This window comes from Brachyistius frenatus, unplaced genomic scaffold (genome assembly GCF_029030835.1).
Source record: "Brachyistius frenatus isolate BFR_SWC_R1_liver_20210118 unplaced genomic scaffold, ASM2903083v1 Contig_427, whole genome shotgun sequence".
Lineage (NCBI taxonomy): Eukaryota > Metazoa > Chordata > Actinopteri > Embiotocidae > Brachyistius > Brachyistius frenatus.
This window is the reverse complement of record NW_027211026.1, coordinates 17,480-42,500: the sequence shown is the minus strand read 5'-3', so window position 1 is coordinate 42,500 and position 25,021 is coordinate 17,480. Positions and strand designations below refer to the sequence as shown.

General features: G+C 43.6%; 3 protein-coding genes across 3 annotated transcripts in view; 2 read left to right on the top strand and 1 right to left on the bottom strand.

Moving 5' to 3' along the window:
* The window catches only part of LOC138637053 (RING finger protein 122-like), an 8,582-nt gene extending 1,649 nt beyond the window's left edge, over positions 1-6,933 (top strand). Inside the window, exons 2-6 of the mRNA XM_069725492.1 lie at positions 2,142-2,298; positions 3,739-3,781; positions 3,874-3,915; positions 4,696-4,778; positions 5,553-6,933. Coding sequence (XP_069581593.1) covers positions 2,142-2,298; positions 3,739-3,781; positions 3,874-3,915; positions 4,696-4,778; positions 5,553-5,673 — 446 coding nt within the window. The 3' untranslated portion in view covers positions 5,674-6,933. The remainder of the gene's footprint in view (positions 1-2,141; positions 2,299-3,738; positions 3,782-3,873; positions 3,916-4,695; positions 4,779-5,552) is intronic.
* A 2,250-nt stretch (positions 6,934-9,183) lies between these two features.
* On the top strand, positions 9,184-15,203 carry pcgf6 (polycomb group ring finger 6). Its single transcript, XM_069725500.1, has 10 exons — positions 9,184-9,500; positions 9,686-9,785; positions 10,421-10,517; positions 10,822-10,877; positions 10,980-11,039; positions 11,292-11,409; positions 12,284-12,311; positions 12,751-12,849; positions 14,154-14,240; positions 14,327-15,203. The coding sequence occupies exons 1-10, from the start codon at positions 9,432-9,434 to the stop codon at positions 14,375-14,377; spliced, it is 765 nt and encodes a 254-aa protein (XP_069581601.1). The 5' UTR covers positions 9,184-9,431; the 3' UTR covers positions 14,378-15,203.
* A 1,461-nt stretch (positions 15,204-16,664) lies between these two features.
* LOC138637060 (alpha-internexin-like) lies at positions 16,665-22,162 on the bottom strand. Its single transcript, XM_069725502.1, has 5 exons — positions 21,869-22,162; positions 20,186-20,416; positions 19,430-19,957; positions 17,933-18,057; positions 16,665-16,857 (listed from the first exon to the last, which is right to left on the bottom strand). Exons 1-5 carry the CDS (start codon positions 22,160-22,162, stop codon positions 16,665-16,667), a joined length of 1,371 nt encoding a protein of 456 aa, XP_069581603.1.
* Positions 22,163-25,021: the final 2,859 nt, after the last annotated feature.

The window sequence follows — 25,021 nt, the reverse complement described above, 5'->3', positions numbered from 1 at the left end:
GTTAGCAGGCTAATAAAACTATCTTAATCATAATTCTGTTTAATGAGTGGGACTATTTTGAGTTGCGTTTCACAAATATAACCCAGTAATCCAAAATGTTAAACAAAACAAAACCAGAAACACTTAATGGAACCGAGCCATCAGAAACACTTGTGTGCTGCTTCCCCAGCAATGACGAGTTAATCATCTCTGTGAGTTTCAATCCATGAAGTTATGACAGGACCAATGACCACAGTGTGTTTTTTACGTGTTTTACCACTGACGTGATAAAAATACGGCCTCAGTCATGAGGGACATTTTTTCTATTCGACAAAAACACATAAAACTGCTCCTGTTTCACGGTGTTCCGGTACAGTCCTGTCCCTGTGTTACTGCTCCACTATCAATGATTTACCAACATGGTGCTAAGATTACAGCTGCCTCCTCCTTCACCCACAACCCCCCCCCCACTTCTCACCACCACCCGACCCGTACCCCCCGCGTGACCCCTCGTCCATGAGAGAATGACTTGTGAACCGGAGGGTCGTGGAAGTTGTTGCGCTTCACCTCCAGAAAGAGTTCATCAGTGCGGTCGGAGGCTGACGTGCGTCGTGAGGAATGAAACGTGCCGAGTTCAAAGCCCCTCCGGCCGAGAAGGCTTCTTTCTCTCCCAGCCCAAACTCCAGAGAGTCGGGCCAAGAAGCAAGTGGAGCACATTCCTGTGTGACGCATGGACGGTTGTAAGAGTTCACATGAAAGTGCTTTGCAGCGAATAGAGGGGCTTTTTTTGTTTATTTGTTTGTTTGTTTTCCCTGTGTGGGACGTCTGAATTCTGTAAAAACAAAACAAAGGTGTAAAGATGGTCTCGCGGTGAAGCCAGCGAGCGTCAGGCGGATAGCGAAACGCCAGCAGGAACAAAAATTCACCCACAAATCCTGCACTCGTATCTCGACTTTCACTCGAACTCCACGGCTGCGCGCGTCTCCAGATCCCTCCGGTGTGAGCAGCGTTGGGTTGCAGTTTGAAACAAGAGGCTTCACAGATGCGGCGTGGAGCATGTGAGCCGGGCCGGTTACACACATACGTACACACAAGTGCGCCTCCTAAAATCTAACACCACATCATTGCCGTGGGCTGTGTGTGTGTGTGTGTGTGTGTGTGTGGGGGGAGAGCCAGGAAACTCAACCAAAACAGTACAGTTGTGGGTCATGAGTCCAAAACAAAAAAATAAAAGACGCTCCAGAAGAGCTAAGAGGGACCGCAGACTGTTTGTCACTGAGACAGGAAGCTGACACATCAACCGGTGGCTAATAATAACATTTTGATCAGCTTTAATTTCTACAATAACTTAAATCTAAGCGTTATCGTGACGTTATTAGTTAAGTTGTCGGGCTCAGATCAAACGAGGGTTTTGTGTCTCCACAGCAGAGCAGCCTATTGTGGTACTCTGAGAGCTGAAGACACCAGAAACCATTCAACTCATAAAGATATTCAAATACTGAAGAATTTCGCCCACAAAATTATTTATGCGAACATCTTCTGTCTGCGTAATGTGCGTCAGAGAAACACATATTCTTTATTGGTGATATTCTTTGTTTTTTTATGTGTGGCTGTTCAAAAATGTCATTTTATTACTTTTTAAACATGCATTTGGAAACATGAATGTGGGCTTGTGTTATTACCAACAGTGCATTCATGAGCGCCTTGTTCTTTGTGTGAAAACAAAGTCGGCTCTGAACACAGCTGGCTCACACACGTACCGGCCGATGACAATCGATGACAGAAATGATGCTGTTTGTTGTATTTATTAATGCGTCATCATCTGCAAGGAGTTGAAATTAAGATTCTGAACTGCTTTAGAATGAAGTATAAGTTCTTCTGCTTTGGATATAACACATATTCAGTGGATAGTTCAGAACGGCCTTTTTCTAAATGCTGTTTCAGAGGCTTTTTACCCTGAAATCTGAGGATATACTGCATTTTTTCATTATAGACATCCTGCATGATTGCTGTGATACAGTGGTTGCGCTGCTGTAACACTAATAAACATGCACTTCTTTCTTCTTGTTGCCAAACAATATTACTTTGGCGTTATTATTATTTCTTTCTTTGGTCCTGTTTCCACTCGGTTTGATCTCTTTTCACGCGTCTCGTCCTCTCAGGGTGTCTGTGTGACCTTGGACTGCAGAACTCCAACCCTTACTGCAAGATGACGTCCGAGGGGCTCCTCTACCTGCCGCTCAACGTCTACATCATCATCCTGGGCATCGGCCTCTTCATCCTCATGCTCAGCCTCATCTTCTGCTGCTACCTGTTCAGGTACACGACAACAGAAACGGCTGACTCGGCGCTCTGGTGTCGGCATGTTTCCCGTAAATCAGACACCATTCAGTCCAATTAAATTCAACAGTCTGTCAAACATACATCAAAATCAGCTTCACAGCAGCTCCAAAAGGAAATGAAACCTCTTATTAGAGCGTCACACATCATACATTTTTAACCTTCATCCTTTATATTCTTTATTTTTCTTCCAACAAACCTGTTCAGGCTTGAAATATCAATAAGCTGTTTAACTTTAACTGCATATGATCTGAGTTTTAGTCACCATAAGGGTTCAATCAACCTACAAACCAATATGTAAAATGAAAAAAATAGTACAAAGGCATGTGTACACCCTCCAGCCCCTGGCGTTATATATTTTCTACCTACAATACAGTACAAATACGCAACATGTTTCTAGCAATGAGCAATCATCCATAGCTGGACTTGCCACCGGTATCGTTTTTCTTATCTTTTGGCATCCGTGTGGGAGAGTTGTGATCTGCCACATACTAGCTCAGTCACAACGAGCTCATTGGTTTTGGGCTGGTTTCAAATGTACAAATCTTATTGGCTGATACAATTTTTCTGCCTCTGAGAAATCTAATTTAAAATCTGTAAAGAGTCTTCTCAGGTCATCTGTCGACGTGGAGGCCCCTCGTTGTCCGTTATGGAAATACTGTACATGTTTCACTGTCTATTGTTTGACAAATACCAAAGTGAGCGCTGCTGAAGGCGGCTGCAGACGGGCCGGGATTAGATCAGTGTGCTGCTGCCAACTTCCAGGGTTTCTGGAAAAACCTGTTTAACCCCTGCAGAGGTGGTTGTGTTTCTTTAATTTATTGGTCTGCCAGTTATGTAAGAAACCTGCAACGGACTGCAGGAGAACAAGATGTAAAGATGGATGGAGCATGAGATAAGGTTGTGACTCGAGTTTTCAGCCATAACAGTGATTTGTTTTTGATTCAGTATTCACGGAATCAACGTGGTTTGAATGCTTTGATGAAAATATCTTTCATCAGTTATGTTGATGTTTTGCTAGAAGAGGAATAGTTCAGAATCCGTTCGCAATGGACTCGTTTTCAAAGATGTTTCAAACTTAATTAAGATTTTTATTTTTTTTACATGTTTACTGAACCCAGAATAATCTGTTTAAAAGCATATGATCAGCTTAATGAAACTGAATTTCAGTCCGACTCTTCCTGCCAGAGCCTGACGGAGTTGCAGTTGTGCTCGATGTGAGTGCAGCTGTACAGGCTGTTACTTGAATTTGGAGTTGTGTGAATTCCAGGGCTGCTTGAAGTACGTAGTATCCAAACTGATTCATGCAACGTGACCGGACGTGTCCGGGTGAACACAGATACGAGGCCACCAGACACACTATACAATCATCGTGACACCAAAGGGAAGCATGATAACTTTGTTGTTTGTATTTCACAGACTGAGGCGACAAGGTGCACGAGAACAGTACGGCTACAACGAGGTATTAAAAAACATTCATACTCGACCAGAGTTCAACTTTTCAGACTGTTGTACTTTCGTTTCTGAATTTTTTTCACCCACTCTCATCCACAGGTTGTTTTAAAAGGAGCGGGGAAGAAACTGAGCCTTCTTGGCGTAAGTTGAACACCGTTTGAATGGGATGTGATGGACACATTAAAACAGAAAAGAAGATGACCATTAATGACTGTGGAAAACATATCGTGCGGTTGAGTGACTCAGGAGATAAAAATGTGATGGCTCCAGTTTTCAGCAACAACTGCACTGCTTGTAACGAGCTGCAGTAAATCTGTCATTTCTAGGGAAAACAAGGAGCTTTTTTTTCACTATGACTGTTGGCAAAGGTGTCCAATTGTAGTGTGAAATATTGCACATGTAGGTCTGAGTCCCTGTAAGGCAGGAGGATAAACATACAGCTGACCAACAGATGCCATGCTTGATTTGGACTGTTTTGAAGGTTGGTTTCTTGTGCAGAAAATCCCATTACATCTTTCTGTCACAGAAAAAGTCAACAAAGAAACAGTTCTATCGTCTGCTGAATTATTAACGAAATTAAAAAAGTAAAGAGCTAAGCTACCGTTGTCAGTTAGCTTCGCTGACTGACATGTCCGTTCATTTATCACTTAAATCACTACCTTTATGGTAAACATTTTTTGTATGAGAATATTAATAATATATGAACGATGGCTTATGACAGTGATCAAATTATTGCATCAGGTCATGGAAAGCTACTGTATGTGGCTGATTACTTTCGTAAAGAATCAAACAGTATGGCTGCTGAAACGATGCATTATCATTCGGACGTAATGAATGTTGTATACCGGTTACATGGAGGAATTATGACGTGATGAAATCATTTGAAATCGATTCCTTTCATTTCATTTCTCCTTTTTCCAGCAAACCTGCGCGGTGTGTTTGGAAGAGTTTCGCAGCAGGGACGAGCTCGGCGTGTGCCCGTGTTCCCACGCCTTTCACAAGAAGTAGGTCCTGCAACATCGCTTCGTGACTACCAAACTCTCACGAGGCGGACAGCTGGCTACGTGTTTGTGAACGTACACAACAGTATTTCATAGCTAGAGTCAAATGAGAAAACCCCCTGACCTGATTTACTTGTTTGGCTGTTTCACAAACTGGTAATCAGGCAGCAAATTTGATTGACTCATACATCATGTTTGAGGCTTCAGATGCAAACAGTCTTCAGCTGAAACCACAGGCGACACAGCGCAGTCGTTGTGTCTGCAAATCCTTTGCGAGTGGCTCCACATGCTGCGCTTCTAAAACCACCAAATAATATTCTGGCCTTGATTTCTTAACATTTTGGAAAAGACTTCTAGATGTGCAAAATGAATGACTTTACTTTCAGATTCCCCTCAATAAAGGGGCTCTGCCTTTGATTAAGAGCTGCAGCAGTCAGAGGCAGTTAAATAATAAAAATTGCAACTTTTGCAGGGATCTCTGCAGAAAATGGCGACCAGATTGCTGAGAACATATCTGTCTGGCATGTTTGAACACGAGCGCCTTTTAGTAATTGAAACCTGTCTTTGCCCTGCAGCATAGGCGCGACACTGAGAGCAGTGCTTTGAGACACATTTCTGATATTTACATTGTGCATCACGAGCATGTGTGAGCTGTGTAAATATCCTGCATTGATGCCTGTTGAGTTAACCTGCTGACTTTATTCCTGCAGTTTCTTTAGTTGTTTTTTTTACCTCAGCCCACCTGTGTGACTCTGTGTCTCGTCTGTTCATCTGCAGGTGTCTGTTAAAATGGTTAGAGATCCGCAGAGTGTGTCCCATGTGCAACAAGCCCATTTGCCGCCTGCAGCCCGACCCTCCGCAGGCACCTGAGCGGCCTCAGAGTCTGCTGGAGGTCTGAGGGACGAGCGTCCTGTACGTCCAGCAGCACCTCGCGCTCTCCAGTCAAACCGACGGGATCCTGTTCCACCGTCTGACAGACTGTATTGCAAACATTTCGGAAGCAGAGCTGCTCTGGAAGTGGAATTTAAAACACAAATATGCGCGTTATTATAAGTACAAAGCCAAAGAATCGAGACAGAGGTGGTAATAGTGATGACATTTCATAAATATTTAATACCTACATTCATGATAGTCTATTAACGCTTAACTATGGAGCCTGAACACAAAACTTTCACTTACTAGCCCCGATGCTAATGCACAAGTGCCTTAAAGCTGCAGGTAAAGGCCACTATAAGTAAATTAAGCCAATATGATCAGCTGGCTGCCTCCACTGTGTGTGTGCGTGTTGTTTTATTGGGAGGATAAAGGCTTAAAGAGACTTGTGTTTGCTCGACTGACAGGTTCTGACACTTTCACCGTTTGACTTAAACATTAAAAGGAGAACAAAGCAAAAGAACATTTACAGGAAGGATGCGATGAAAAGTGTCGCGTTTCTCTCGCGATATAGAGTCATGGTTTTTTTTTGTTGTTCGCCCGTCTGTTATGACACAAACCGATGTGTTTGCTCCATATTATGGGTGAGTTGACATTATGTTAGGAAGCAGTGAATGAGCGATGAGCCATGAATCTAAACTCCGGGCTTCAAAAGGCGTCTCAGTCTCGTGGGGAACATTTTGGAACGACAGGAATCCTGTTTGATTTCAGCGGGCTTCATGTCGAAGTCACTGATAGTATCTGACTGTCTATCTGGCTTCAACCGCTAAACTGTGGTGCAATAAATCAGGACAACATCGAGGCAGCCGCATTTATGACCGGTGTTGAAATCACACAATGCTCCCCAGTAATATTGTTAACACCAGTGTGTTGAGACACCAGTTGGTTGGCAGCAGATAGAAAATATTCATCGGGCGAGTGGGGTCAGATAACATGGCTCTCAGCGGGAGGGAGGGGGTAGGGGGCGAGGATGCCGATGTGCTGCTGTAACTGAACTAACGAGATTATTTCTGCCTCCAGAGCAGCTCTGCCTCTGAGAGATGTTTCTGTGACAAACCCCAGTCTGCTCCCTTTTTTCAGTTTGACCAAAAAAAACGACGTGCTGCTCTTCGTGAATATGATGTGTTTTGGTCTTTCGTCACAACTTAAAAACGCCCCTGAGCCTGCAAAGAGGAAGTTGCAACCATCAAACGTAAAACCAGCTACGAAGATCTCAAAGGCTCACTGTTGAAAAAAAAAAAAAAAACTGATGGCAAATGCAGAGACTGTAATGAAGGATGTGCCGGATTGTTACAACAGAATGAGCAGAGAGGCCTATTTAATTTAACAGGATCATTGTCAACTAAGAAGGAGGACTTGTGTATCTATCGTCTCAGTCCATCAGCGTGTTGCCTCGCGGGCTGAAGGTCGTGATGCCCTAAATGGCGAGACAGTCGAGTCCTGTGGGTCCGAAGTTACTCGTCTAAAATACCACATACATACCACGATTTTTAAAGTTATTTCTAAGGAACTGTTTTGTATCATAACTGGCTGTCAATAAAAAAAAATGTGTAGTGTGTCAGTGATGCGACAACACCTCGACTGTCATATGTGGAATAGATGGATGTCCTGTTAACAGTGGGTCGGACGTGAATCGATCATTCTTCGGTGAAGTCTCAGCTCCCGGAGAACTGCTCTGCGCTGGAGCGATATAAATAGACACCGCAGTGACATGAGGAGCCTGTTCCAGCTGGTTCCTGTTTGAGTGAGGTGCACCATAATCATCATGCTCTGTATGTTATATCCTATGAATACAGTGCAAATTGTAAATTCTGGTACATTTTCTGACTTTAGAAAAAAAAAAGAAAAAAAAGAATATAACCCGTGTTTTGATAAGGTCATTTGGATCCAAGTCTCTTTTTGTTTCTCTAGTTTTCCTACATGTGGACAGTTGATGCTGTTAATTTGTATGCAGTCATTATGATATGTGGAAAAGTTACACCATTGTGCTGTTAGTGCCCTCTTTGTTTTGATCTTATTAAATGTGTGCATATGTACAGAGCAATCACAGTGTTATCACCAATAAGGTGCCACCTCTGCTGTATAAATGTGCCTGAAAAGAGAAATTCTGCCTAAATTAAAATAGAGTTTGTTGTTGTCCTTCTAGGGATGACGACGTCTGTCTGTTGGTTGCTTGGTCTGGACCGATACATCTCAACAATTATTAGATTGCCATGAAATGTTGTGACCACAATAGGCTAATGGTCTCCAGAGGATGATTTCAAAATAGCCACTTATCCAGTAAATATTTAAATATCTGCTGGGTGGATTGGCATAAAGTTTTTTGCAAACATTTATGGTTCATGTTGGCTTTTCATCTAGCACCATCATCTGGTCAAAATTTGAATTTCTCCAATACTTTGGTGTGTGACTAAATCCATACTAAACTACTCATACAAGTCAACATGTAGTCTTTATGTTTTTTATTTCCTATCCTCAAAACCTCCATCCAAAATATGCACACGTGATTAAAACGGGCTACTTTCAAGCAACCGGCGGTGGAAAACATTCCTACTTTGTCTCCGTGTTTAGTGCACAGAGCCATCGACAATTATTTGAAAAATGCTTGTGATATAGATGACGGGTAGCTTTTGGTGCATTCAAGGAAAGTGTGAAGTGAATTAATAAAGTCCCCAGTTTTCCTTGTAACATTTTTTTTAAGTCACCAAAACAAGTGATTGGTCTTTTCTTAGCACTGTTCTAAAAACAAATGTAATTGGTGCATCTCCAGATAGTGTCAGCCCCAGTTATTACCGTCCTGAAGAAGAGGCCTGGTGAATATTAGTGCCAGGCCAGTATTATGGGCAAGTATCTAATGCTTGTTTTAAACACTTACATTTGCTGCTTCCCTTGGTTTCTTCCTGGTTTCTTCTCCTGATTCAGGAAATGTTTCCAGGTGAGGTCACACCTGGCCTCCTCGGAACTTGATTACCACAAGCAATTCGTCCCTATCAGGATACCAACAACAACAACAACAACAACAACAGAAACATAAACATGATTGCAAAAGAGAAAAAACAGAAATGCACGCAGGAACAACATCCACTTCTCCTGTGACATCTTTTTGAATCTTGTACCCGGGCGCCCCTCGGTGTATTTTGCGCTCACCGCAACGACGGTTTTTTTTACCTTCAAAATAAATGCACGCACCTGGCCACGCGGGTACGTGAACGCAGCTATTTTCAATCCTGCCGCTTCTACTCTGAAAGCTCCAGACCGGAAGTTGACGTGTTGTCGCCGCTTCGCCGATCACGCGCGGGGAAAGTGGGCTGCTAGCGTGAGCGTGAAGACGGCACCGCACGGAGACGGAGTGTGCACGCGCTTGATTTGGCGCTTTTGCGTTATTTAGCGCATTAAGGCGGAAAGGAGGACTTTGAACGGAGCGGAAAGGAGGACTTTGAACGGAGCGGAAAGGAGGACTTTGAACGGAGCGGAAAGGAGGACTTTGAACGGAGCCGACCTCCGCAACGGGAGCAGCTCAGCGCGAGCTGCAATCTGGACGCACGTGTTCGTTTTCGGTGTCACAACTTTAGCCGACTAGCCGAGCGGAGCTAACTTCAACGTTCAGCGCCGAACCACCGGAGGACCGGAGGACCGGAGGACCGGAGGACTCCAGAACCAGAACCGTCTCACGGGGAGCGGGGAGCGGACCTGGGTGTGGGGTTATTTAGGCAGCTGCTGGAAATGTCATCGCCTCTATTCGGTCGTTATGAAGCGTCAACAAACATGTCGGACAGCGACTCGGAGGACGAGGTGCGTGTGATGGACATGTCCTCCAACGAGCTCTTCATCCCGTTTCGACAAAGTTCAGCCGAACCGAAACGGCCCCTGCTCGTGCACTTTGCCGCTCACCGGCTGCACGTGAGAGTTTGTCTGAAGCAGCAGGGTTGTTGTTTCGAGCTGTAACCGTTTCCTCCGGTTTGTTTACGTCTCCGCAGCCCAAACTCCCGCTCAGCCGGTTCTACCCGTACATCCGCTGCGCGCTGTGCTGCGGCTTCCTCATCGACGCCACCACCATCACGGAGTGCCTGCACACATGTGAGTCCCTCCAGAGGTGTCCCGCAGCTCCGGGGTCCCTCCAGAGGTGTCCCGCAGCTCCGGGGTCCCCTCAGAGGTGTCCCGCAGCTCCGGGGTCCCCTCAGAGGTGTCCCGCAGCTCCGGGGTCCCCTCAGAGGTGTCCCGCAGCTCCGGGGTCCCCTCAGAGGTGTCCCGCAGCTCCGGGGTCTAAATTATGGCTGCTTAATTACTTTTCTGCAAAAAAGGCCAAATCTGTCCTTCACCATTAACACTGTTGTTTGATTAAATTAAATTTGTATATGCTGTGCATTTAAAAATTTGTTAAATACTTTTACTACCTCTATTTTTATTCTATACTTTTTATTGCTTTTGCTGTCTATAATATAATATATATATATAATATATAATATAATAGATAGATCTATCTATCTATCTATCTATCTATTAATCAAATATGTTGCACACTGAAGTCTCATTGGCTCACATTAATGTGTAACTGATCCAGCATGTCAATGTTTTATCAGTTTTGTCCAGTAAAAATCTTGTGATCAAATTCAAAGGATGCTTTAAATGTTTGTGTCAACATAACATTTTGTTTGTGGACTTGAGAAGCTTCTAGTCTGCTCATCTTTTGTTACACTTTGTCTTCTCCCAAGTTTGCAAAAGCTGCATCGTGAAGCATTTCTTCAGCAGCAACAGGTGTCCCACGTGCAGCATCGTGGTCCACCAGACGCAGCCGCTCTACAACGTCAGGCGAGTCCCTTTTATTCCTGTCGTGGGTGGGTGTGTGTGTGTGTGTGTGTGTGTGGGTGGGTGGGTGTGTGTGTGTGTGTGTGGGTGGGTGTGTGTGTGGGTGGGGGTGGGTGTGTGGGTGTGTGTGTGTGTGTGTGTGTGTGTGGGTGTGTGGGTGTGTGTGTGTGTGTGTGTGTGTGTGTGTGTGTGGGTGGGTGTGTGGGTGGGTGGGTGTGTGTGTGTGTGTGTGTGTGTGTGTGTGTGTGTGTGTGTGTGGGTGTTGTAAAGCAGTCTGTTGAGTTTTTCTTTTGTTTTTTTTCTGCAGGCCTGACAGACAACTGCAGGATATTGTTTACAAAATGGTTCCCTACCTGGAAGAGCGTGAGTGTTTGTAGATCCAGTATTTACACTCGGATGTATTTGAAGGAAGTGATGTCATTTTTCCGTTTACATTTTAATGTGAACTTGAATGTGTTGCTTCAGTTGAAAGAGACCAGATTTGTGCCTTCTACAAAGAGCGAGGACTGGAGGTGCCGAAACCAGGTAAAACAGCTCAACCTTAAAAAGTCTTATTTATACATGTTGAGGTGAATGTTCGTATCGGAGGAAATAAAGGCTGACCGTTCTTCAACAAGACTCAGCTGGCCTCTCGCATGTGTTTTATCTTTCAACTTATTGTTTTCATTTTAAGAACTCGTGAGTTGCAAATTGAAAGCTGGAAACCCAACCGTGGTTTAAAATGTGAGAGTTCATTCCTTGAACCGTCTCCCGTGTTTTGTCTTCCCGTCGCTGCAGCGGTTATTTCCCCTCCAGGTCCGACTGTGACGAAGAAACCGAGGAAGGACAACGTTCCTCAGTCCGTGTTCACCATCCCTCCTGAGCTGGACGTGTCTCTGCTGCTGCAGTTTGTTGGGTGAGGATGTTTAATTTAAAAAGGCCCTACACAACAATCAAAAAGAAAATCTACTTTTTAAATGGATTAATCCCCTTTTTTTTTTTTTTTTTTTTTTACACATTGATTTTAGTGTTATACAGAAGACGAGTTGGGATTTAAGCTGCAGGAACTTCACTCATGCAACAAATATATCTTTTTGAAATTTACGAATCATTTCTCAAACTCATTATGAGGTTTATGAGTGATTTCTTTTTTTGTGTGCTGCTGTAGCGATTATTGTATTAATTCACTGACTAAACATGATTTCATTTTCTTTGAAGTAATCAGGCCTGGTGTCATTTGTTTGTGTAAACCAGAGTCATTTTAACAGCAGACATTGGATTTCGTAGATGATAAGCATTATGAGTGCATGCATTATGCACTTTTTTAAATAGAAAGAAAATGTGATTTGTGTTCTTAATTAGCCGTGTGTGTTCCTGCTTTGACCTGTTCAAAGGTTTGTCCTGGAGAAGACGCGGTTCTCGCGGTGCACTTCGGTTTCATGTGAAGACACAAAACCATTAACTAAACAACAGCTGGCGGGTTTATTGCAGCTAATTAGATTTGTGCCACAGGTGGAAATAATTCTCTATTTAGCAGTTTAGAGTTTTGCTTCTTGTCTTTTCACATAAATATGACTGAGATGCTTGAATCTGTCTGTCTGCTGCTTTAAGGAAAAAATGGAAACCTGTTTTTTATTTAATTTTTTTTATTTTGAATGCAATGAATGAAATGATGCTCCAGTCACGTAAACATGCCAGCAGATGGTCCTGTTGTCTTTTACTCACTGGTTTTCTTGGTACCAAAAAAGTTGTTCTTCTCTTGACTCTTTGCCTCCTTTTTTTTTTTTCAGGGCTGAAGAAGGCATCCACAACTATAAGGTAACGCGTTGACATCTTTTAATACCTACACCGGTATTTATTACAGGTCTTATTAGATTATAAAGTCTGTTCTGTGAGCTACACCGGGGCTTCATTCATTAAAATACCACGGATCAAGCTGGCCTGTCATTTACCAGGAATAGTTTAGTCTCAGAGCAGTTTAGATATAGAACTCTTAAGTGTTAAAGAATGAAATAGTTTTAATATGTTTTGGTATTTTAACTCTCGACTCAAAGTATTTGGCTGCTGAGTATTTTCCTCTCTGGCTTCTGGCCTGTTAACTGGAGACAGAAGCTCCGTATGTAAAGCCTGGGAGCACGGCTGCTGCGAGTTGCATATAATTTGATATAATCTTAAAAATGCTGATTCAGTCAAGGTAAACTCGTACACACGCTGTGTGTCGATGAGTAACCGTAACGCCGCCTCTCGTCCCGCTCAGCCGCTGCAGAGGCGGTACGTCCGGGTGTCCGGCGAGGCCACCGTCCGCCACGTGGAGCTCTTCATCAGGAGGAAGATGGAGCTGAGCCCGACGTGTCAGGTGAGTCCGCCGGCTCGCGGCCCTCCTCATCCTCATATCTGCTGTCGACAGCAGAGGAGCAGCAGAGGAGCTGCAGAGGAGCTGCAGAGGAGCTGCAGAGGAGCTGCAGAGGAGCTGCAGAGCGACGTCCGCAAGTGACTTTATGTCCCAGTGTGCAGCCGGGAAACATCGACCTCACTCGTATGTCTTGATGTCCACGACTTCAGGGCAGCACACACCAACGCATATATTAAAGCACGCCTGTTGTTAGTAGTAACAATAATGTTACAGATATTAAAAGGAAAAAACAAAAGAAAAACTCAACACAGACTGCTTTACAACACACACACACACACACACTCACTCTGTGGTTTATCGTTGACGTGTATGAACGGCCGAGTGGATCCACGTCATACGTGTCCCAAACGCGTCTTAAGCAAAAGTAGCAGGACAGTATCGTCCACGCTTCGGTTTGTTTCACCTGTTGAAACGATGAGGATGAAAACGAGCAGGGAGGAGGACACATGTGTCCCCCGGACAGATGGGACGCCCACTCGGGTCAAAACTCAGCAGGACGCCTGCATCCAAAGGACAACAGACACTTGGTGGAGACGAGCTTAATCGGATCATCGTCACATTATCAGTGCCGAGCTTCTGCTGCAGCATGAATACACGTCTCGTGATCACGTGTCCCGTTTCCACCAAACAAATATCATTATTTTAGATCGATCAGCTGCAGAGTGTGGAGGTGTCGCTGTAGTTTGTATTTAGTAACACGTGGAGGAGGATTAGCAGCTTAACCGACTTCCTGTCCTCAGTGCTGCAGGTCATCGCAGCTTCAGTGACGCCACTCTCACTTTAACATCTTCATCATTTCTGCAGAAGAATTCAAACGGATTCTTTTTTTGAGTTTTTCAGTCCAGATTCAGGTTTTCATGATTTTCAAAATTCAGTAGGTTCAGTTGAATTAAAGCAGATCAATTGCTGTTCTCATGACTTCAGATTTATTCGCATTTTGTCCTCCAGAGTTTTGAACTGAATATTGATATTTACACAATAACAAAATTCTCTTGCCTTCAGAAGCTCTGAGTGTTTTTAAAAGACAACTAAACCCCTTTGATCATTTCAATCTGGCTTTTCTCGTGACGTTCATCATCCTGATCTACAATGTTGATTATTGTTTTTATCCCTGCTGTTTTTCTTTTACTTTCCTGAATTTGAATTGTTGATTCTTATAACGTTGTTTTTATTGTTGCAATTTGAATTTCTTCATTTTATTTAACTTCCATTTTGACCAGTGTGCTGCTGCTGTGTTTGTCCTGCAGGTGGATGTGGTTTGTGGAGATCACCTCCTGGATCACTACCAGTCACTCAAAGACATCCAGAGCTCGGCGGGTGAAGACGCTCTGCAGGTAGGAACGAGAGAAACACGCCGTAAACACAAAGCTGAGTTTTAACACGAGATGCGAGTGAAGATGCTTTTCCCCGTTCGCTGCAGGACGGGCTGCTGGTGCTCCACTTCGGCCTGGTGCTGCCCTCCCAGGCTTGAACACCAGAGGTCCAGAAGGTCAGGCGGACTGACCCTTTTGGTTTTCCTCTTCAGCAGACTCTTGTCATAAAACAGAGTCGAGTCTCTAACTGGCTTCATCACTACAAACTCACCGCTCTGTAACTTCACTTAACGCAAAACATTTGATGAAAGTCGCTTCGTTCGGCGGCGAGCTGTAAGCGGTGAAATGTAAAACTGAACTCTGATTTTCTTCAGGACGCCGCCGTCATTACACTGGACGTACGCTGGATTGACCAGCGTGTACAAAATGAATTTTACCTGCTGAATGGAAACGATGAAATCACGTTCCTGCTGCCGAGGTTTCTCTTTACGTGAAACACTGTCGCCGTGTCTGAAACTCCTCGCTTCTCCAGCACCTCCAGGTCTGAAGCCTTCACAAGCCATCGTTATGGAAACCAGGGACTCCAGTCTTGATCTCTTCCTTGTTATGACTTCAGGGGTTGTGTGTGTGATTTCATTTGAAACACTGTGATTTTTAAGGGCTTGAAGCAAAAGGGCTACCACTACCAAAGGTGTGTGTGTGTGTGTGTGTGTGTGTGTGTGTGTGTGTGTGTGTGTGTGTGTGTGTGTTTATATAGAGCTTAGGTTTACAGTTGCTTCCTACTAAATTACATTTAATTTAAGAGCTGTTAATTAATATCTGTATGGACCTGATAAAAACTTGTTTTCAGTACAAGTCATCGGAGCACGTATGAAGTTGTTCAAAGGGAGTTTGCGTGAAGAAATCTTTTAAGAGTTTTGTCACAAATACCCTTTCTACTTGCTTTTGTCAGTTTGAATTCATAAAAGACTGCACAACTAAGAAGTGTTTCCTAATTCCTGTTTTTTTGATACAGAGGGGGTTTTAGAGATGTTGGAATTGGGGAGATGAACAGCAGCGTCAGCCTTCACTGGGATTACAGTGTGGAAACCCCGTTCACCCCTCTGGAGGGCAGATCCATCAGGGACCAGTCGGGGTACAACACTGCTGTCAATACTGATTGATTAAAGGCTGCTCCAATGATTTCCAGATGAACCCAGTGGGATGCAACCAGAACATATTAGATTCTTGCAATGAATTTACATCCCGAACAGACTTGGCAATAAAAGCTCTTCATAATTTATCACCATAGTTTATATTCAGTATAATAACACCGTGCACAAATCAACAACTTTGAATATTCAAATATGAAATAATATACATATAACAGCTGATTTTAGTTACTCAAAGTCAAATTAATGGATTCAAAAAAACTTGGTTTTACATTTCTGAAGTGAAAGTGGTGTCAGCAACTAACAACAGAACTGCACCAGCGTCAATGTACCAAGATATTTCCACTAATGATGCACATTGTCAAAACATCCGAGGTGATAGAGTTCTGTTCTGAAATATCACGAGTCAACCGGCTGATGTATTTGACATAAATTAAGTTTGGATTTTGCTCTGACCGCAGCTCGAACATTTATGATAAATACGTCAACTCGGTGTTTGTTGGATGTAGTGTTTGAAATGTGTTGCAAAAAAAAAAAAAAAAAAGTCAGATCAGGAAAGTGAGTCGAGTTGTGAGTACGCAGTCATCAAAATATAAATGAAGGCTTTGAGTTGAGGCACTTTCTCAGCAGCTTTAAACAGACGTCCTTCTGTGTTTGTGAACAGATGGACTTCCAGTAATAAAAGAGAAAATGAAGACATTTGTCAATCATGTCATTTTATTCATTGCATTATCCAAAGCGACTGACACTACAGTGTGTGTGTCTGAACGCCTCGGCTACATGTACGATCTGACGTGAATATTTTTGACGAAAATCACGTTTGTTTTATTTCCTGCCACTAAAATACTTTCCAACACAACGAGGGGGGAAACCGTCCTTCCTTTTTAAAACAGTGACTGTCATCCTACACACAGTCGGTGTCTCAAGAAAGTTCAGAAAAACATTCACTGGTTGTCTCATAAGACATTTAACCTGTATTTAATACTCGGTCGAATATTTACTGTGGTAGAATATTCGCAAAGTGTTCGTTTCATTCGTTCTCGATTTTCAGGTTTGTCTTCTTTGCTTCACGTTGGAGATTTATGACTTTTTATTTTCACAAACCTTTTCATTTTATTTCAGGAGATTTTGATCGTTTTAGAGTCCAAACATCTAAACACTGAGACGTACATATCAAATACTAAAGGTTGATTATCACTCAGCTCTACTTCCAGAACAGTAGCTCTGTTGTTTCATCTAACAAATATGTGACTACGAGCTCTCGACACATCGACAGCATCCCGCCTGCCTGCGTTCAGTTGTTGGAGTTGATGTCTGCCTCGTCTTTATCCTCGCTGATGTCCTTGAAGCTTTCCTTCGAGGCTCCTTCTTTCTCCCTCTGGCTGCTCCTGGACGAGCCGGCCGAGGCTCGAGGTTGGTAGCTGAAGCTGGCAGCACTGAACAACATCCCTGAGTTAAAGTGAGTCTCCTCCCCCTCCAGAAGTTTCCTTATAGGATCAGAGGACACAAATGTCAAGCCGCACACAGAGAGGATATAGGAAAGAGGCTGTTTCTCTCTCAGATATATACATTATTTAAATCTGCTTTTAAATTGGTATGAGGTTAAAGCCCCCCCTCCATGTTTACATTTATTGTTGCTCAACTTGCTGAAGGGGGTGAGTCTGTGCTCACTTTAAAGGTCCCATAGTTGACACTTCTGTGTTTTATTTGTGGTATTGACATCAATTAGAAGACATTTTTGTTGCTTCAAGTTCCAAACAGCATCTCAATATACTGCAGTTTTACATCGCTTGGGAACTCTTAACAAGAACAGGCCGTTTCTGTGTCTTTAAGGTGCACTGATATTCGTGACACTCTCCTCTGATTGGTGGACTTTGAGTGACGCGCGCCCGCGGCAACCACAAGGTTTTCTTTGGTCTTGCAGCCGCCAGCTCTGCGATGGAACGACAACTCTGCGTTTTCTTAAGCTTAAAAGGTTGGACAGTGAGCGATGTTGACGGTCGGCGTACGACATGAGTGTCAGTTTGTGACATCACAAACCGGCGTAAGTCCAAACGGCTCGTCCAAACAGCCCAGTTTAGAGAAGATGGGCTGTGTGCATTTCTCTTTGGATTGACAGTATTTAAATAGCACCTAGAGCCATTTTTATAATCAAAAAAAATAAATGAAAATCTAAAATTAAACACTATGGGACCTTTAAATGTCAGTTTAACTCCTGGATGTTGAAACACCTCATTTGTAGGCCAATCAGTGGCAACTGTCCGACGTCCAAAATATAACAGTTCACCTTTAACTGGGACGTGGAAACTTGAAGCCTCTGCTGTGCTTACATTGAGAATGGACTGGGAGAACATATATATGTATGAACAGGCTGTTTGTTTTTAAACTATATTTAAAGGATGTCATTTTTATTGTGGCAAAACCATATCGGACATGAAGTATTTTTCAAGGTTAAGTATTCTTCGACTAAAACTCGTCTGAATGGGACCTTTAAACCGAATGAACACAGTTTCTTTAACGCACTAACAGACACGGCTGCGTGTTCTTGAGTCCAGTCAGCACCTGTAAGCAGCTATCTCGATGTCCAGGGCCATCTTGACGTTGAGCAGGTCCTGATACTCTCTCAGGTGCTGGGCCATCTCTCCCTTCAGGTTCCTCAGCTCGGTGTCCAGGTGGCTAACAGTGTCCTGTTACAAAGGAAATGAGGAGTTAGAGATTACCGGTGGCGTCCAACCGTTAGCAGACCGTCTTTATTTAGTCGTTAATCCGCTGCTGTCGAGGTGTTTCTGTGTCACGTTGAACGGTAATAGCAACGTGGTATTCATGATACAGTTTCCTGTGATAGTAAAGTTTATCAGGAGATTTCCTTTTTGTTTCAACGCCGTTCGGGGCTTAGCTTAACCCCGAGTGAAAACCAGATGGCCTTCCTGTATCCGATTTAGCAGGTCGGAGGTTAATCTAATAGACGCGCAGGGTCAGCAGACTGAGAACCACTCCGGTCCTTCTCGCGCTCACCGAGGCTCGTTGGTCCGACGGACTCACACCAAAGGTCAGGAGTTGATTTCGGTGTACCTGAATCGGACATTTTGCTGTAACCTTAACGAGAGAGGCAGCGCTTTTACTTTGACGGGTGGTTTTTTTGCATTTCCTTATTCTCTAGTCTCGCCTGCTTTAAGACTCACTGCTCACATTTTTGTGACCTTGCTTGTAAAAGTTTCTGCTGATAAAAGAAGAGTTTGATATTTTAGAAAACATAATAGTTCACCTTTCTTGTTGGTTGCTTTGTTTCTACTTGTTCCTCGATATGCAGAAATTCAGGTGTGCAGTTAGCTAACAGCTTTACTCAAGCTGTGACATAACTGATGATGAACCTGATCCTGAGATCTGCTTGCTTCCAATCCTATTATTCTGCAGAGTTGTAGACAGTCATGACCTGCAGGCAGGACGGTGGCAGCAGGGCCGCAGCCGTGACCTTCACTTTCAACTTTGACCACGTCCGGTTCTGACGCTCGCTCACAAAGGGTTATTTCACCCTAAATAAACGTATTAAAAGGCGTTTTTCTTGCGTGCCTCGTGGTGCCGGATGGTGGAAACAGGTTTGGCTTCATCTACCTGTTCTGACATCTCTGTCTGTCTGTTTCTCCGACCGTCCAACAGAACTACAACCCAATACAGGAAGTGAATAGAACTGCTCCCTATCGAAGGAAAAAGTCCAAAATAAAAGCTGTTGTTATGTGTTGTGTGGATTATCGCCGGTATCATGGACTCTTTCTGGAAAGAAAAACATGTAATGCTCCAATACTGTGAAATTCCATTCGCCTCCATGTATCATGGAGTTGGACAAATAAAACTATTCTATTCTACAGCTACAGGTCAGGACATATCTAGTCCTGGTGTATTTATTTTGGAGGTTTTGTTTTGCAACATTCAGGAAGTTTGCATTGCACAGGTAAGACGGTGTTTTACAGGGAGATTCATATTCTAGAGGCCGGTAGGATGTGTGAGTGAGGAAAGCGGACGGTGACGCCGGTGTACTTCTGATTAACCGCGATCGCTTGCCTGCATGGCTGTGACTTCGGCGTGGTGTGCGTCCTCCATCTCTGAGATCTGCCGGTCCAGAGACTCGTTGGTGCCCCTCAGGGTTTCGATCTCGATGGTCTTGGACTGCAGTTGCCTCCTGAACTCGTTGATCTCCTCCCTGGTGGCCCTCATGGCCTCGTTGCTGCGGGTCGCCTGCTCGTTGAGGGTGGCGAACTTGCCCTTGTACCACTCCTCGGCCGACTGCAGGTTCTTGGAGGCGATGGACTCGTACTGGTTGCGTATCTCCTTCAGAGCGGAGGTCAGGTCCGGTTTGGCGAGCTCCAGCTCCACGGAGACCTGCTGCGCCTCCATCAGGCTGCTCAGCTCCTCAATTTCCTCCTCGTGCACTTTCCTCAGGAAGGAGATTTCGTCCATCAGCGACTCCAGCCGGCGCTCCAGGTCCAGGCGGATAGATGCGGCGTCATCCACGTCCTTTTTAAAGGACCTCAAGGTCTGCTCAGCTTCCTCCCGCGCCCTCACCTCCTCCTCATACTTTGCGCTAAGCTTCTGAAATGAGGCACGAGAGGAGGATTTAGAGGTGAGTTAATGGGATTTGGGTAATGAGATAAGATAAGGAAAAATAAAAATAAAAGGATATGAGATGGGACTTGAGATCAGGAGACAATAACAGAAAAAAGATGGTTTTGGGGATGAAAGGTGAGAAAAGCTGTGATTTGTGAGGGGATGCTGAGTGTGCAGCTGTAAATACCAACAGGAAGCATCCGGCGGTCTCACCTGCAGCTCGTCCTCCATGTTGTTCTTCTCGATGAGGATCTGGTTCTTGTCCCGGTTCAGCTCCTCCAGCTGTGAGCGCAGGTCTCTCATCTCCTGCTTGTAGAGATGAGCCACGCGGGACGGCTCGCTCTGCTTCTGCCGCAGCGTCACCAGCTCCAACTCCAGCATCTTGTTCTGCTGCTCCAGGTGCCGCACTTTATCGATGAACATGGCGAAGCGGTCATTCAGACCCTGTGTCACAAGAATAAACCTTTGTTTATCTGCAAACAAACCTTCCTCGTGGATTATAGTACCTGTCAGGCATCAAAGTGGAGGAACTGGATATCGAACCTTCTGACATCGTGTACTATTTAAACTTCCAAACACACTTGTTTCCGTAGCCTCATTTCTGAGCACAAAGTGAATCAATTACAAACTTACAATTTGTAAAACTCACTGTTGACACATGGGCAGAAGAACAATCTACAAACACAAACCTAACAAAGAGTAATATTAAGAAAAGTAGTAAATAGAAAATGGTCAAAGCAGTGTTTTCCTTCCAGCTCTGTTTTGGTCTCCACCACCTGGCTGCGTAGAAACTAAATTCTCTGCTGTCTTCAACAGCCAGCTGTTAACTTTGTGTGTCTGGCGTTTGGGGAGGTCACAAACTGGCAGCTGAGTAACAATTCAGAGTTCATCATTACAGGTGACCCCTTTTACTTTAGGCTACAAGTAATCATGCGATTCATTGTCCACGAAAAAAATAACAAAACGTGCAGTTGTGAAAATTGTGGTCAAATGAAGAAACACATCTGAAACGAGAGCCTCTTCATCTATTTTACCGCTGTGTTCACCTTTGTATCAGATCAGGATCTCAGATTTGGCTGTTTTATTGAGTACTAAAGAGTTTTTTGTTGTTGTTGTCTTCACTGAAGTAAATACTGCAACATCAGAATGTGGAAATACTCTATTACAAGTCCTGCAGCTTTAATTTCACCGAAGCAAATGTCTGTGAGTATTAACAGTAAGATACACTTAAAGTAATCTACGGCAAAAGTGCCTGTAATGTAGAACATATATATTATAATGGTCTGTATTTTGAGACAGACCTCCATCTTATTGGAGCAAGACACCCAGACGAGAAGCCAGGGAGGTTTGTTTCATGTCTTTCGGTGTCATTTCACATGTCTTGGTGGAAGTTTTGGATTTGTGTCTCTTTTTGTCCTTTTTTTCATCTCCCTTTGGGTCTCTTTGTTTTGCTGAAGCTCTTTATGGTCTATTTGTCATATATGAGTGTTTTGTGTCTCTATATTGTTCTTTTGGAGGCAGAAAATATCAAGCGTTACCTAAAACAGAGGGTTGGACCAGGGACCCCCTGACCCCTGAGGTCATGTATAGGCCCATTCAGTGATCTCTCCATTGTTGTTGTTATATTACATCACTATAAGCAGCATTTAAAGGCAAATCATGACAAGTTTGCAGGGTAGTTTAAAGTGGGGCTGAAACGGTTTTTTTGATTGACAACTGATTTGGAGGCAGATAACAGCAGTTGTAAGATCAAATGTGCAGCTAAACACTGGAACAAGTTGAACTTCAAATTCCTCAAATGAATTTTTAAATATACAGAACGTTTTTAAAAACAATCACTGATGTGTATAATAATCTGCAGCGTCTCGTCCTTTCCTCGGTTGTGGTCACACCTACCTGCAGCTGCTCCTTCTCGTTAGTTCTAATGACTTTGAATTCATTGTTGACCACCGAGGTCTGGGTCAAGTCCAGGGACTCGGTCGGCATCGAAGAGAAGGAGGTGGAGGACCGACCGGTCCGCCTGTACAGGCTCATGGAGGACGCGCTATTGCGGGGCGCACCCAGGGATCGGAGCCCCGGGGTGCTCCGAGGACCCCCGCCGCTCATGCGAGAGGAGGAAACGGGGAACCGGGGGGCGTCCCCGAAAATCTTCCGGTAGGAGGACGCGGTGTAGCGGTCTCCGTAGCTCATCTTCGCTGTGACTCAAAGATAAAAGTGGCCGTCTTAAAGAGCTTTGCAGGAGCTTATAAACCTCAGGCTGCAGGCGGAGCGATCCATTTTACGCACGACGGTACACAAAACATTTGTGCAGAGGAGTGACGATATTTTAAAAAACCAATGCAGATCTTTAAAAAAAAAAAGAAAAAAGCCTCTTCATTTCGTCAAAAAGATGGAAGTGACCACGGAGGCGCACCACCAGCTTATTGCCTTTGAAACCTCATGTTTGACCGGCGGCTGTAACATTAAATATTGTTCTGGGTTTTATCCAAAGCAAGTGCACTTCCTTTAGTTTCTTGGACCCCTTTTCTGTCTGAACCGAAGGATCCATTTGGATGAGATTCGAAACGTCTCCAAGAAACTAAAAGAAGTCCAGCTGGGTCTTGGGATTGAGAGTTGGCTGTAAATAACCGACCTGAGGTCATCACACAAGGATCGATATGTACGTTTTCAAATTGAGAGTTCTGCACTCAATGTCAATTAGTTTTAACTTTTCATGACACAGCAACAAGCTGAGAATCTCCGAGCACTGACGTCCAGTGGTTTCTGTGTGTCACAGGTTTGCAGCCGTCCTCAGCACGAGTCCACGAATCCAACATGAACTGACCGTTTTTGTTGCTTTTGCCTAAATGTCCGTTTTCCCCCTAAAATATTGAAGTTTGATTGTGTAACACCGAATAACACGTTCAAGTTCATGTAAAGTATTTACTGTGCTCTGTTTTTATTGTGTCTGCATAATTAGATAGAATAAACCTTTTCCGGTGTTTTTATTTCAATGTGTCTAAATGATCAGCAGAATAATTTGCCTGATCGATCCTTTAATCAGAACTCACAAGATTTTGGTTGAAGGAGCCGAGATGGTGTTTTTATTCCCGTTCAACCGTCACTCACATAACAGGTGTAGTGTGGACTGTATTTATCAAGTTACAACTTGAACCCTGTTGTATTACCAACTGGGCAGTAGCTCCAGGACCATCGACCCCATTAACTCATCATATTGTGCTCTTTACTGTCTGTCAGAGAAGCCCAGAGGCAAACTCTGGTTTTATCAGCGTCATTATTTCAGTTTATTCTGGCCTCCTGTCGAGCATATTCATACATAAAGTTGTGTCTCATAAAAGAATACCAATCAGAGGAGCACATAGAGTAGAAAGCCTGGATGACTCCAGGAGGACTGGTTGGTTTGTGGATGTGTGGAAAAATAATATTGAAGCTACCGTATGTGTTCTATTATGCAAGTACAGAGAAATGGTGCTGGTGGTACTCAATGGGTTAATCTGACCTCATGTACTTTATCCAGATCCAAGCTGCTATCTGTAAAAGAGAAAAGTTGCAACCTGAGCAATCTGACAAAATCGTGTGTTCTTGTGTTAATGACATTTCAATTAGTCTATTACTGTGACGTTCCCTTTAACAGTGACGTCATCATGGCTCCTTCATAAGGTGGCCTTGAGGGTCAAACGCTAAATTACGTCACAGAACGCAAAAACATTTCACTAAACTCACCCGTTGAGTGAAATATTTTTTTTAACTAAAATTGTAAAATGTTTTGGTGTTCTGTGAAATGATTTTGCATTTGACCCTTTAGGGCCGTCATTTTATTGCATTACTGAAACAGTCTTGTACAGTTGTACCATTTCCTTTTTCTTGTTTTTTACAACGTTTAGTTCGTGTTTCTGCATCACGTTCAAGATATCGTCTCCTTGGACAAATACCCCGGTGTGTTTTCTCTAAAACCCTGTGGAATCTTCACGATGCAGATTGGATTTTCCAGTGGGAATCTTTTCAAATAGTGAGGTCCAAAACCCAGTACCACCTCCACTAAACCACCGAAGAGTGGGGATCAAATTATAAATTGGAATTCTTCAAGTATTCTATGTAAATAAGTTCACTCCCTTTGACATTTGATTCAATTCAAACATTTAATTAATTAAATCAGTTAAGTGCAACCACTTGCCTCAAAATCATTAAGTAGAATCAACTTATCCGGGTTTACAGTTGAAAGTTTTCTTTCTTTCTTGACACTAGTTTGGACAAATCCCTCCTTCATCTTCCTCTCTGATGCAAGTGGGTAGATTTGCATGATCTTTAACTCACGTTGCAAATATTTAATGTTTTTTTTTAATTTATTTAATCAGCCTGTGTTTAATGCGATCTGACAGCAGACAAAAACAAAATATATATTTTAAATTTGTATTTATTTTGTCCTGATGACCACATCTTCTTGTGGTTCCTCTTTGCATTCAGCGTCATTAAAAGTGAATACAGGGCTGTTGGTGCCGGCTCCTCATTGGCTTCAAGGGTCTCTAAACCTCTCTTTATCACCGTCTTCTTCTTCCTCTTCTTGTACGGGCAGCGTTGTTTTGAGTATGTTCTCAATGTCTATCGCTGCACTAGACACTTTCTCACTTGTTCTGTCCGATGGCTCCATCTGAATCCAGAGGAGCACCTGCTCCAAGAACTTTGCCTGAAAAAAGGCGTCAATGAAGAAGTGTCTTCAGCTGCAATACCAGCGAGTGCCACTAGAGGTCGGCTCCAAAAAGCCTCCGGCTCCATAGACTCCCATTCAACTTCTCTCATCAAATCCAAAGTGAATAAAATGTGTCCATCAGTTATCTCGGTGTTGTTAGCTAAAGTCACTCCTTCTTATTAGTTTTCTGGAGGTCCATCTGAAAATAATCCCTCATTCATTAGAAAAGAAGATTCAAGAACACCTGTTTTTGGGGGCGTGTCTGTTTGATTGACAGGCCTGTGGTGCAGTCAGGTTACAGCTATCGGTGGGCGGGACGTAGTGTCATCAGGTTTCCGATCAGATCGGTCAAATCCACCACT

What these genes read in the sequence shown, in the direction of transcription:
- pcgf6 (XM_069725500.1), top strand. Translation starts at nt 9,432, where the DNA reads ATGTCATCGCCTCTATTCGGTCGTTATGAAGCGTCAACAAACATGTCG. An exon ending in ACTGGAGGTGCCGAAACCAG is followed by an intron (nt 11,040 to 11,291) that starts GTAAAACAGCTC and finishes CCGTCGCTGCAG; the next exon opens with CGGTTATTTCCCCTCCAGGT. An exon ending in CGGGTGAAGACGCTCTGCAG is followed by an intron (nt 14,241 to 14,326) that starts GTAGGAACGAGA and finishes CGTTCGCTGCAG; the next exon opens with GACGGGCTGCTGGTGCTCCA.
- LOC138637060 (XM_069725502.1), bottom strand. Translation starts at nt 22,162, where the DNA reads ATGAGCTACGGAGACCGCTACACCGCGTCCTCCTACCGGAAGATTTTC. An exon ending in ACATGGAGGACGAGCTGCAG is followed by an intron (nt 19,958 to 20,185) that starts GTGAGACCGCCG and finishes GCCTCATTTCAG; the next exon opens with AAGCTTAGCGCAAAGTATGA. An exon ending in CCGAAGTCACAGCCATGCAG is followed by an intron (nt 18,058 to 19,429) that starts GCAAGCGATCGC and finishes CCTTTGTAACAG; the next exon opens with GACACTGTTAGCCACCTGGA.